This window comes from Peromyscus leucopus, chromosome 4 (genome assembly GCF_004664715.2).
Source record: "Peromyscus leucopus breed LL Stock chromosome 4, UCI_PerLeu_2.1, whole genome shotgun sequence".
NCBI classification, from domain to species: Eukaryota; Metazoa; Chordata; class Mammalia; order Rodentia; family Cricetidae; genus Peromyscus; species Peromyscus leucopus.
This window is the reverse complement of record NC_051066.1, coordinates 130,418,949-130,432,332: the sequence shown is the minus strand read 5'-3', so window position 1 is coordinate 130,432,332 and position 13,384 is coordinate 130,418,949. Positions and strand designations below refer to the sequence as shown.

The 13,384-nt window shown below is 49.2% G+C and overlaps 1 protein-coding gene across 2 annotated transcripts in view; it reads right to left on the bottom strand.

The window, feature by feature from the left end:
• Positions 1 to 13,384, bottom strand: part of Bpifb1 (BPI fold containing family B member 1) — a 33,436-nt gene that overhangs the window by 1,571 nt on the left and 18,481 nt on the right. For both annotated transcript variants that reach the window (XM_037205327.1, XM_037205328.1), the window contains exons 7-15: positions 11,368 to 11,431; positions 9,630 to 9,715; positions 8,065 to 8,244; positions 7,613 to 7,666; positions 7,122 to 7,280; positions 5,926 to 5,993; positions 5,006 to 5,051; positions 4,048 to 4,111; positions 553 to 629 (exon numbers count right to left, since the gene is read on the bottom strand). In XM_037205327.1, coding sequence (XP_037061222.1) covers positions 553 to 629; positions 4,048 to 4,111; positions 5,006 to 5,051; positions 5,926 to 5,993; positions 7,122 to 7,280; positions 7,613 to 7,666; positions 8,065 to 8,244; positions 9,630 to 9,715; positions 11,368 to 11,431 — 798 coding nt within the window. The remainder of the gene's footprint in view (positions 1 to 552; positions 630 to 4,047; positions 4,112 to 5,005; positions 5,052 to 5,925; positions 5,994 to 7,121; positions 7,281 to 7,612; positions 7,667 to 8,064; positions 8,245 to 9,629; positions 9,716 to 11,367; positions 11,432 to 13,384) is intronic.

The window sequence follows — 13,384 nt, the reverse complement described above, 5'->3', positions numbered from 1 at the left end:
AGGTCTATAGTCCTTGGCTGCTACCTCATATCCAAGACCTCTTCCTCATCTTTCCTGGAACAGTAAACATCTCAGCCTCAGGGCCTTTGAACTTGCTGGTCCTTTTGTAAGACACTTTCCCCACTATGCACAGGGCCTTCTCAGGTATCAGCAAACATCACCTTCTCAGAGAGGACTTTCCTGTCCACCCCATCAAAACCGGCGTCCCACTTTTCTCTTCCGAGCCGGCCTTCTTTTACTTCCCAGCCCTTACTGACTTGGTGCTGTTTATTAGTTTATATGGGTGTCTCTCTTGCTAGAGTGTAGACTCTTCCGGGAGACAGTGCTTTCTGTTTCTGCGGCCTGAAGTGCTAGGAGCCATGCCTTGCCCATATTACGCCATCAAGAAATATTCCTGAGTAAGTGAGTGAAGGGGTGCATGGTGTCAAGGGGTAAGAGAAAGAGAGAGCGCTGATTTCCCACTTCTGGTGTCCACACCTGGCAGGGCCAGGAGTGGTGGCAGATAGGCCATTCTCAGCCCAGACAGCTCGTTTGTTTCCACATGCCTCTCACCTTGTGCACAGACCACACAGATTTCTGATATCCCAAGGCTTTCACCATTGACACGGGGATTCCATTTCTCAGTTTGCCTGAAAAAACAAATGTAATCAGAGAGCGGTGGGTTAGTGTGGGCCTGGGTAGCAATGGGCATGCTCACAGTTCCTGGAGGTGAGCCTAGGATCTGGTACGTAGGGCCTGTTCTGTTTCCATCCTTCTGCACGCCTGTCCTCTACTCTGCCACTCACCTCGCCCTATCTGGCCCTCTGGCACCATCTTCTGGTTGTCTCACAGCGCACCTTACGTCCTCTAACGCTTTTGCTCAACAACAGCCATTACCCACTGCAGGAGTTTCTCTACCTGAGATCTTCCTGTTCATAGAGCAAGATTAAAAAGGTGATGATGTCACAGGTACCAGTCTCCCCACCCCTCACATACATCATCTCATTCCCACCTCTGAGGAAAGTACTTGGATTTATCCCTTTCACAGGTGGAGAACCCAAGGCAGTTTGTTCAAAGCCAGCCAGCCAGCCAGAGGAGTTGGGCACTTGGGCTCAGTCTGGTGATGGCCCCTTCAGTGAGTTTTAGCTGTCTGTTCGCACCTGATTCCAGCTGGCCCTATGAATCTGGTGTCTGCCTGCTCTTCCCTGCCTGCCTTAGAACTGTCCTTAGTAAAGGACCAGGCTGGGAGGGGAGGCAAAGGGGGAGATTGGGAGGGAATTGCAGGAGGGGGAGGCAGAGGGAGAGGTAGGAACGTCTTTTCCAGTTGGTGACCAGGAAGGCTCCTTGGAGCAGAAAGAATTTGAACTAGGCTTAGAGGATGGGTAGGTGTGGTAGTTTGAAATAAAAAATGACCCCCAAAGGCAGTGGTACTAGGAGGTGTGGCCTTGTTGAAGGAAGTGTGTTACTGTGGGGGTGGGCTTTGAGTTCTCCTATGCTTAAGCTGCTCCCAGTGTCACAGTCCACTTCCTGTTGCTTTCTGATCAAGTTAGAGCCGGCACCATGTCTGCCTGCACACCTCCAAACTCCCTGCCATGATAATGGACTAAACCTCTGAATTGTAAGTGAGCCGTTCCAATTAAATGTTTTCCTTATAAGAGTTGCCATGGTCATGGTATCTCTTTACAGCAATAGAAATCCTAACTAAGGCAGAAGTTGGCACCAGGGACCAGGGTATTGTTGTGATAGGCCTAACCATGTTTTTGTTTGGAGGAATTTGGACTTTGGTACTTTGGGTTAGGAAAGCAGTGGAAAGCTTTAAACCCTGCTTAATGGGCCACCCTAGTAGGAGCATTGGAGACAGTGGTGCCAAGAACGATTTGAACTGTGGGGAATCAGAGAATGTCAGCCTGTGGCCTAGAGATTGTTCTTTGTTCTTGTGATATTTTGGTGAGGAAAGTGGCTGCTTTTTACCTTGTCCTAAGAGTCTACCTGAGACTCAAATGAAGAGTTTTGGGTTAATTCTTTTGGTGGAGGGAATCTCAAACAGCCTAGGATAGACCCTGTTGTGCGGTTACTAGTGTTAACTCTGATGAAGATTAATAATGAAAAGTAGCAAGCTGAGCAAATAAAAAATACAAAATGTGCAGATTGAGAAAAGGGGCACCAGAAAGTGGAATAGAGATAAATCCTGTGTTCAAGGAGATAAACAGATTAACAAATGGGATAAAGAGAGCAGTGACCTCAGGGCACTATCCCCCCAGATAAGTTTCTTACTTGTGAAAAGGAATTAAAGAAAGTCTTAGAGCCAGGTGTGATGGCACACACCTTTAATCCCAGCACTCCAGAGGCAGAGACTGGTGGATCTCTGAGTTTGAGGCCAGCCTGGTCTACAGAGCAAAATCCAGAACAGCCAAGCTTAGGCAGTGAAGGTAACCATTAAAAACAGAAAGCTGGTGAAGATGAGTAAGGAGGCCATGTTCCAGCTCCAGCAAGCAGCAGAACTGGGCAGCTTCAGGCACGTGGTTCTGGCTTTAGAGTTTAGGATAGAAGATAGGGGCTATGGAATTTGCTTCCATGTCTAAAGAAAGTCACTGAGGCCAACCATGTGTCAGGGATGTCCCTGAATGGAGGCCTAGAGAGGCCATTGCATGAAGCTATAAAGTTGAAGCTGGATTGCCTTGGAGATCCCAAGATGTTGGAGATGCCAGAGTCATGGGATACCTGCTGAGGAAAGCTGCAAACAGGGAGTGGAACCTGTGGTGATATTTTAATTGTGCTGAAATGTGATTTTATTTGTATGTTAATAAATAAAGTTTGCCTGGAGATCAGAGGTCACATAGCGGGCCATAAACAGAAGTCAGGTGGTGGTAGCACATGCCCTTAATCCAATCACATGGCAGGCAAAGTCTCTGTGTGGTCAAGGACACAGCCAAGTGTGGTGACACGAGCCCTTAATCCCAGTACCAACCATAGAGACCTGGAGGTCTGTATAGACAAGCAGTGATGAGGAAGTCATGTGGCTGGGCTTAGAGCCAATGAGAAGGCAGAACAGAAAGGCAATAAAAACACAAGTCAGACAGGAAGAAACTCTCTGTGGAAGCAACAGTGGCGAGGTGGTAAGATAAGGTAGTCATGGCTCTTTGATAGTTCTCTGATCTCTTTGGCTATTACCTCTGTATTTGGCTCCGTGTTTCTTATTTAATAAGACTGTTTAGAAATTTGACTACAGGAACCAGCCCAAGAGAATGAAGTGTGTTGCAGTCAACAAAGCTGAATGGAGTTGGAGATCTGAAGAGCACTTTAACATCAGACATGGAGATGCAGAGTTTGGAGTTTGCCCAGCTGGTTTTTGGTCTTGCTTTGGTGCAGTATTTCCTCTGTATGCTTCCTTCCCTATACTTTGGAATAATAATGTATACCCTGTGCCATTATATGCTGGAAGTATGTCATCTATTCTTTGATTTTGATTTTTTTAGGGGATTACTGTTAAGAGATTTTGTGAATCTCAGAAGAGACTTTGAACCTTAGACTTTAAAATAAATTTGAGACTGTTATAGACTATAGGGACTTTTGAAGTTGGACTGAATGCAGTTTTGCATTATGCTATAACTATAAGCCTTTAGGGGACTAGGGAGTGGAATTTGGTGGTTTGAAAGAAAATGGCTCCCCAAAGGGAGTGGCACTATTAGGAGGTGTGGCCTTGTTGGAGGAGGTGTGGTCTTGTTGGGGGAAGTGTGTCACTGTAGTGGTGGGCTTTGAGTTCTCCTATGCTTAAGCTCCTCCCAGTGTCACAGACCACTTCCTGTTGCCTTCTGATCAAGATGTAGCCAACACCATGTCTGCCTGCACACCATCATGCTCCCTGTCATGATGACAATAGACTAAACCCCTGACCTGTAAGTGAGCCACCCCAATTAAATGTTTTCCTTTATAAGATTTGTGTTCATAGTGTCTCTTCACAGCAATAGAAACCCTAACTAAGACAGCTGGTCATGAATAAAAGGCGCCCTAGGGGAAGGCAGGATTTTCAGCAGCTTAGGAGAGGGTATTGGGGGCTGAGGGACTCACCATTCTCATTGGGCAGCAATGTGTATTCAAGGATCTTGGTCAGGGTGCCCTTCAGGATTTCAGGCTGTGAGGAAGAAGGAAGCCATTACCAGGCTGATTGCCAGGTCCTCTGGGCTAATACAGGTTTCCTAACTTGTCCCCCATGACAAGGGCAGCCACAGACATGTGTTGGAATACCAGGTCTCCTGCAGGCTGGAGCTGCCGTAGTCAGACCAGATAGACTTCGAAGAGGCCCTCACTGCTCTGGGTGTGGCTCATTGAAAATGCCCTACACTCAGGAATTCCCCGAGGGAATTCTGCTTTTGAAGAAAAGTCAGATGTCCCGATTTTTACAAGCCTTGCATTAAAATATTGTTTTCAAACCAAAATTCACTAATGAGGCACCAGGTGTGGTAATGGACACCTACAATCTCAGCAATCAGAGGTAGAGGCAGGAGGACTGCCATGAGTTTCAAGGCCAGCTCCAGAGCTACATGGTGAGACCTTGTCTCCAAAACAAAACAAAAGAAAAACCACCACCAACAAAATCAAGCAAAACAAAATAGAAAACAAACAAGCAAAACCACCACCTATAACAACAACAACAACAACAACAACAACAACAATAGCAACAACAAAACCCAAAGTAATACAAAACCCCAAAGACTCAGCCTAGCTGAGCTTTCTTCAGGCTAGGAACTTGGGAAACTGAGGACCAGTGAGGGGGGGCCGCCCAGGGTCAGTGGAAGGGCTTTGTTTTCAATAGAGAGTGGGTGCACGTCTGTAGTGATTGGTGTTCTCAGCTATGTCTGCATACAGTAGGTGCCCAGTAGAAAGGGAGTCTGCAGGCCAAACTTGGTGGATAGTGAGAAGACCCCCAGCCCACAGTGGGGTTCCTGTGCAGCTCCTGGGCGGTGTCTCATTTTAGAATGGCCCATTCTGGCCCCGGTGCCCTTAGAGGTAATCTGTTAATACTTACATCAAACAGTTCAATATCTGAGATCATCAGCTTGATGCGCTCAATACTGTAACAGAAGATATACCCATGAGAGTGGTCCCTTGGAGGACTCAGTCAAGCACTTCATTTATTGAGGACCTGCTGTGTGCCAGGCAGGCTCTCAGGAGACAATGGTGAAGCAGGGAAGGAACCCGCTTCATGGTGCTCACATTCTGAACGGGGAGGACAGTGGTTCAAAGGCGGAAAATCACCCAGGAGTGAGGGAGGATTGGTGAACTAGTTAGCAAAAGTCCTTTCTAGATGGTCCCTAATTACTACTTGTGTAGAAATGCCAGCCTGGAAAAGTTTGATAGTTTTATTTTTTTATTTGTCTGCCTATCTATCTATCTATCTATCTATCTATCTATCTATCTATCTATCTATCTATCTATCATCTATCTATCTATCTATCTATCTATCTATCTATCTATCTATCTATCATCTTCTACCTAGCTATCTTCTTACCCGGTGTGGGCTGATCTAAATGCTTCCCTGAGCCTAACTTTATCACTGGAGCCTCCCGTTGGAGTCCCTGAACTCAGTCTGGGACAGAAGGTGATTGACCTTGCAGGGCGGGCAGGGGGCACAGATGTCATTTCTGTGCTAGGCCCAAGGGTTCGTATCTGGGGCTGTCACCTCTTTGTCATGAAAAATGTCAGAATGGGCCATTGGGAGCCTGCGGTGGTGCATGGCAGCCCTGTGGTGGGGTTGGCTTGCTCTGTGGCTCCTGTGAAGTCCTTTCCTTTTCTATTTGGAATTCGTCCCTTAAGGGTGGACCAGGCTTGGCAAGGCAGCCTTCCGCCATCGGCCCTCTCTGGTGCCCCCTGCTGGCGGTTTAAAGAAACCCGCTGCTCTGGGCCAACCCTCAGCAGTACCTCACACAGATTCACACATTTATTTACCTGACGTTACTGAAGTCTAGCATAAGCCGGTCACCTTCTGTGAAAAACTGGGCTTCATAATTGGTCTCCTGCAACAAGAGAACCCAGCCCCCATTTTTTGAAGAGAATGTCTCTAGAGGGAGGGTTATACAGGAAAGATCGCGGTCGAGGAGAGCTGACCCGAATCTCGGCTACTGGCTCTGTGGCCTTGGGAAACAGTTTAACCTCTCTGGGCCTCACTTTCCAGGCCCTAGTGCCTGTTTCACAAGTGACAGTTCAGGCCTGGGGACGACAATTCCAACACAGTCAACATGTACTGGCTGGCTGCTCACTGTGCGTCAGGCAGTTCAAATGCTTTCTCCAATAAGCCCCACCACCACTCTAGGGGGCCCTGTCAGCCCCCTGGTGTCCACGGGAGGAAGCCGAGGGGCAGAGGATGTCAGGGGCTCTGGTAAGCCCTGAGCACCATTAATATGAATTGCAAAGCTCAGAGGCGAAGTCTGGCTTGGCATTCAGGGCTCAAGACTTGTATCAGCTTGACCCAGAGGCCGAGTGCTGGGCTCCATTATAGTGGAGCCTCAAGAACCACTTTTTCTTGCAGTGCTTCCCATCAGTCATGGAGGGGTCATGGGGGAGTGGGACTGGCCTGGAAGGTCGGCTCCCACACTGTCTTTCACTGCAAGGCCGGAATGTCAAGACGAACTCTCTGGGAGGAACCAATACACCTCTAGTCTAGAAAGGCACCCCTGAGATTGTGTAATGTAGAACTGCACATAGAGACCCCGCTAGAAGGAGGAGTCAACTCCTACTCACAACAGGTACTGCTCACCCTCTTTGGGTAAGCCTGGCTGGCCTCACGCATGAGCCCACCCTTGGCCAGTCTTCTCTGCCCTCTGGAGTGCATGTGCTTGCTGCCCTGCTCTGACCCACCCCTTCATTCCAGGAGGGGCGCTGTTGCTCAGCTGCTGCGTGTTGCCTATTCTCTGAAAACTCCCCTAGCTGGACTGTAGCTGCCTTGATGGGAGTTACAGTCCCTCTGTCCCTAGGGCTGCTGGAGGCTAATGACTGGCTGATGGGCCCCCAAAGTTCTTGACTCTTGGTTCATCACTCCTCCTCCTCCTCCTCCTCTCCCTGTTCCTGGGTGACACCCCAATTGGGAACAATGACCAGGAAGACCTCCCCAGTCTTTGTCCTGTGCCACAGCCACTTGAACTCACAATGCCGAGGGAGAAGAAGGGCCGGACATCTGTGTTGGTTGGGAACACTTCCAGGATGATACTTTGGGCTGCTTTGGCGCTTCCTTCCTTCAGCACGATCTGGGGGCTGCTCTGGGTGGCCATCTTCACCATCTGGGTGGGTCCCAGCTTGTTTGCTGCCTGGAAAGACATCAGACCTGCACGTCCTGTCACAGCGCACAGGCCCTCATGGCCCCTGTGGCGTCTCCAGTCTCTGTCCTTTCCAGGGCCCCTGTGTGGATGTTCTCTGGTTTCTCAGCCTGGAGCAAGGCTTAGAGTGACCCTCATCACTCAGCGCCAGCCCACCCATCAGATTCAAGCTTCTCTGCTAGACTGGAGGAGTCTCTGGGCTTCCAGGGGATCTTGTCCCCAGAGTGGAAAACGAGAACAGCCCACATCTGTTCTCTACCACAGAGACCTATGGACAGAGGCAGTGAGCACCCAGAAAGCTGCAGGTGAAAAAACAGACCCACCTCTGCATTGATCTCCTTGATGTTCGCCTGTAGCTCTCGGGCCACCTCAGGAATCTGGAGAGGGGAAGGGATGTGAGTCAGTTGCATTGATCAGGCTGCAGTAAGAAGATCAGAGTGTGTGTTGGCACTCAGGCTCAGGAGAAATGAGGACCTTGATCAGTTAGCGACCTGTGCTGTTGGGGTGCAGGCACCATCTCTGGGTTCCTCAGGATCCAGAATGCTCATGAGCTCCCCCAGGATATTTGGAGGAGGAAACCGGTACACCCATTCCCTTAAGGCAGAACCAGGACCCAAGTTGGATGTTAAGGGACACTTTTGGCTCTAGCATCGAACTTCAGAACACAGGGTCTCTCTGAAGGGAGGGCAGAGCTGATCATTACTGGGAGTTCCCACCTCAGTCTCCTTGCAGATGACACAGAGGTGAGTCATCCTCTGTTCTCAGTGGGGCTTACCACAAATGTAAGCAGGATCACAAGCTCCTCCTTGGGGACCAGGGTGTTCACAATGGCATTCACCAGGTCCTGCCTCACAAGCAGGCTGAAAGGGGCCCTGTCGGGGGTGGTCCCCGCCAGGGAAGCCACAGAGCTGTTGAACCACTGGGTCACCCTCGCCTGTGAGTCCAGCAGCTTGGCCTGAGGAGACACAGAACCGGGCATCCACTGTATCCCATAACCACCTGGAATGAAAGAACTGTGTTGAAGCGGGAAGCTGTCTCCCCAAATTCTCGTGATGGAAACCTCATCCCAGTGTAACAGGGCCTTGATCAATGGTTAGTGCTGGTGCAGGAGTGACCTAGTCACTGCAGGTGGGAGGAGGCCGTTTGAAAGTAAGCTCAACCCCTGGCTGCCCCCCCCCCCCGCTCTCCCCCTCCCCCACTCTCCCCCCATGGGCTGATGCAGCATGGAGGCCCTCCCCAGAAGATGCACCATGCTCTTGGATTTCCTAGCTACCAGGACCATGAGCCCAGCAAGCTCCTGTTGTTTATAAACCACTCAGGTACTGTGTTCTGGCAACACAAACTAGACTAAGACAGAAGCCATTCTGCTTTGCATCCTCGAATTTGTGTCAGGAAGCTGAGATCGATGAAGACAATGACTGACTGTCAGGTACCGCGCAGCTCCACTCCTGACCGAGTGAGTCCCTGAGATTTCCTCTACCCCCCCTTCATCCGTTTCTCAGTTTCTTTTTTCCACCTTTCCCTCTGCCCTTCTGCTTCACATGTAAAGAGATGGCATCTCCCTACCCTGCCCAGGCTGGCCCCTAATGCCTCAGCTCGGATGATCCTCGGCTCCATCTTCAGAGTGCCCAGGATTGTGGATGCATGCTGCCTGTGCCTAGCTTGTAACTAGGCTACAGTAACTGAAATGCTTGCTTTTCACTTACGCTTCAGCCTCTCAAACCCTTTAGATGAAGGGAGGATTCAGACTGCAACAGAGCAGAGAAAGCCATCCCATGCTGTGACTTCAAGGGACTCCTGAGAATAGGTCTGGGATGCACACCACCCACGGGGAGCACTCCCTGCAGGTGTACAGTGCGGTATTCTATAGAGGTCCTCCGGTCCTGAGTGCTTCCTGTCTGGGAAGCCAGTATGGTTTCATCTCATTGTCTCCTAAGAATTGTATTGTATAGTCAAGGAAACTGAGGCTCAGAGAGGCGAAGAAACCTGCCCACAGCTACACAGCCAGGGATCCAGGCATCCAGGGAAGTTAAGGCTGTATGATCCTTGAGGACACCTCTGTCCTGAGGCCATGTTGCAATGTTAGCAGAAGTCTGGGGTTTGGCAGGAGCTTGCCTGAGAGAAAGACCCAGGGACCCATACATACATAGGGTCAAGGTCTGAGGTCAGGACCCCGGTGGGTGGGGCATGAAGTTCTACCTGCTGGCTTTCACAGGGTACTCAGGGTCTGACTTCATCAACTGCATACCCTGATGCCATGTAGGTATTGGACCCTGGATGGCCACAGAATAGCAGCTGTTCCCCAATGTCCCCACTTTGCTCTGAGGTCTGCACACTTACCTTCAGGTTGAACACGATATTACTGTCCTGGATAGCAGGAGACAGAAGGCCAAAATCCAAGGCTCCAGGGCTGAGGGCAACGGGTGCTTCTCAGAGCAAGAAGAAAGTTTGTGAGGATGGAGGGTGAGGTTGGGTGGGGGTGGTTTTCTACTGCTTCCAGCTAGGGACACTGCCAGAGTCAGGAAAAATGATGCTGTTGGTGGTAACTATGGCAACGATTACAGGGACCATTCAAAACACCAACACAGAGCTAGACTTTTATGTGTATAACTGGAACCCATCCAGTCCTTTGCCAACCCTGAAATGCTGTTTATGACCTGTGCCTCCCTCACTTCACTGTAACCCACTCCTCAAGGCAGGTAGGGGCTGGGCATTGAACTCAGGGGTGTACCCATTAGTCCGTCCATCACCTGTGTGTGCCTTGGTTTTCCCCACTTGGTGGACAGAGGGTGGAGACTCTGGTCAGCTGTTGGGTGGACAATGAGAGTGCATGTGCATGTGCCTGTCCTCCTCCAGCCCCTGTCACTAAGATCAGAGTGGCTAGATAGACCTGGGAACTCCTGTGACATTAATATTTCTTTTCTCTTCTCTCTCTCCCCCGCCTCTCCCCTAGAGTCTCATACATGCTAGGTAAGCCATGGCCATACCAATCCACAGCTAATTGGAACAGGAAGAATCAGGTTCCAACTTTCCGTACCACGAATCTCCTCTGTGAGCTCAGAGATTTCCCCACGTGTGCATTGAGTGTGCCGAGGAAGTGAGACAGAAATGCCCCGTCCTGGATTTAGCTCTTGTGTGCACCAGGGGCTTTACTTGTTCCCCTCGACTCACTCCGGCTACCCTGTGATGCGCCTCTTTAGGTCCTAAATCACCACATGGTAGGGTTTTCTTCCCCCTTGTTGATTCCCACTCTGAGGGGGGTTGAGAAGGACCAGTTTCCAAGGTTGAGGGCAGAAGCCCATATTGTCTCCTCTTTGTGCTTTCAGGGAGGGAGAAAGACATCTGTTCTGGGCACATAGCTCACTTCTGCCCTTGTTCTCTCCTCTCAGTAGCACACAGCAGTCAGTTTACCATCCACCCATCCATCCATCCATCCATTCATCCATCCATCCATCCATCCAGCATGCATTTATTTTTAAGCAACTCCATGCTAGGTAGAGTATTCTATATGACCAGAACTTTCCTATAACCTTTAAGTGCTGAATACAATCCTTTGAGGTTGGGAGGTAGAAAGCCCCATTTTATAGATGAGGAAACTGAGGACAAAGGCTAGAGTGACTTCTCCCAGATCAAGGAGCAAATCAGCAGCAGAGCTGGGCTTTAACTCGGCTCTGCCTGAGTATCTGCTTATACAGAACAGTGGTTCTCAGCCTTTGGGGATTGCATATCAGATATCTTGCTTATCAAATGTTTGCATTACAATTCACAACACTAGCAAAATTACTTATATGAAGTTACAATAAAATAATTGTATGGTTGGGGGTCACCACAGCGTGAGGAACTGTATTAAAGTATTGCAGCCTTAGGAAGGTTGAGAACCACTGTCTTAGAACCTTGCACATGTAAGGTGATTATGAAGTGGCAGCATGTAGGCAGGGCTTAACAAGTGCTTATGCACCGGTGCTGGACCTAAGGCGCTGGTGAGACACGAGGCGGGTGGTCTCTCCTGGGTAAAGGTGGGGCCTGAAGTCCAAGCCTGTAGTTAAAGGAAAGACAGTGGAGACAGCAGAGCCCCTACCTGTTGCCAGCCTCAGGAAGTCATTGTACATGTCATTGAAGGCTTGCTGGATCACAGGGCACAGCTGCAAACAGCACAAACACAGGGCCACCAGTGAAGAGCCAGTCCCTTGACCTCGGCATCCTGGGCCTGGTCTCCACCAACCTTAGTCCCACTGCAGTGCCCCAGCTAGTAAAATGTTCATCCATGGAGTGGAGGACTCACAAATTTGTCCATCTCTGTCCCTCCTTGCTGTTCAGAGTCCATGGCTGTCCTAAGGGCCATCCAGGTCCTTTTTGCAATGGTTTGTCTTTTGCCTTGTACCCAGATTGTGCCTGGCCTGCTAGCTACCATCCCCAGGACACCCATGATTGCTCAAAGGAGCCCATGGTTCCTTAGAGGAAGCCAGGAATTCACTTGCTCATTCCATAAGAACTCATAGAGTTCCTCCCATGTCAGACTCTTAGAGCAGAGGCCCTCTGGGCTGTCCCACAAGACGCTAAGCAGTGTCTGTATCTTGGTGAGTTTCCAGCCCCAACACATCCTTGCGCCACCAAGGAGTTCTCTGCCTAACATGGACAGCACCTCTCAACAGGGAACGATTTTGGTCTCCGGCAAGACACTGTGAGACATTTTTTAGTTATCATAACATAGCGTATGAGCCATACTGACATCTAGTGGACAGAGGTCAAGGATGCTACTACACATTCCTCCCCTCAGCCCAGCCCCAAAGTATCAAAAGTATCAGTAGTCCCCAAAAGCAGTGTGGATTTAGGGGTTCTACTCAAAGGGGGTAAACATTTGCCTTGCAGTCTTTAGGACTTTTTGATGTTTAGCTGCTCTAATGGAGGGACCATCTCACTGGCTATCCACTTCAATATTCTTGTGTGAGGGAGGGCAGGGCATTTTGAGAAATGCTAACTTGTGAACAAAGGTACTCTGCTTCCATCAACTTTCCTAACCCATGACCCAGAGAGGAGGAGGGATAGGTGGGGAGACATCTTGACTCACACAGCCAGGGGACCGACTGTTCCCTGCAGGAAAGAGGCATCTTCCACAATGCCCCATCCTTCACCCTTCGACCCTGGCCACATATCAGAGTCTGGGACACAAGGTTCCCACCAGATCATTGCTTCTGAATCTGGGGTGGGATGGAACGTCCATTTTGATAGCCTTCAGATAGTTGTGAAGCACAACCTTGTTGAGCGCCATGTCCACACTGAAAAGGGCTCCTTGCTTTCCTCTGTGAGCTCCCTCAAGAAGTCCCCTCCTCAAATGACACTCTGTGAATCACAGTGGTGACCACTGACCCCTGCCTCAAGTCACTACAAATCAGTGAGTTAGAATTAGCTTAGAATTCTAAGTTCATGCCATCTCTTCTGCTGGGGAATCGATCTTTTTCTATTTAAATATGTTCCTGGGTAAAATTTTGAAAATATTTGCATCTGAGTCCTACTCCAAGAAACTCCTATTTTTAAACAGAAAAATAAAGTTCTTAAAATGTATCTACTGGTCATATTGGCACATGCCTGTAATCCTCACCCTTGGGATGTGGAAGCAGGAGGATCATAATTCAAGGCTAGCCTGGGCTATGTGATACCCTTGACCCCACTCCCATAACATTCTCATATAAGTTGATAACAGGCTATGCCCTTCTCTAAAAACAAAAAATTGGATTGAAGAACCTGCATTCTCCTGAGCCAGATGACCAAGGTAGATGGGTTATCTGACAACCACTGCCATCGAAACCCCTGAACCTGTGAGTTTATTGTTATTTAGCAAATCCTGACATTGGGGAAAGACATGTATGTCTTCATATATGTTTCTGGCACAACATGCTCATGATAGTGAGACAAGATTATTTAACAAAGGGATTTCTTTCCATTTCTCTTTAAAAATACCTTTCTGGATATGCACCTCAACTAATGGTTCAGGAGTTTAAAATTGACTTGAGTTGGAAGTCACATATAAATACTTATTCTCTCATTTCCTACCTCTCTCCCTACCTTCTCTCTCCAAGAACCAGGAAGTTCCCTCC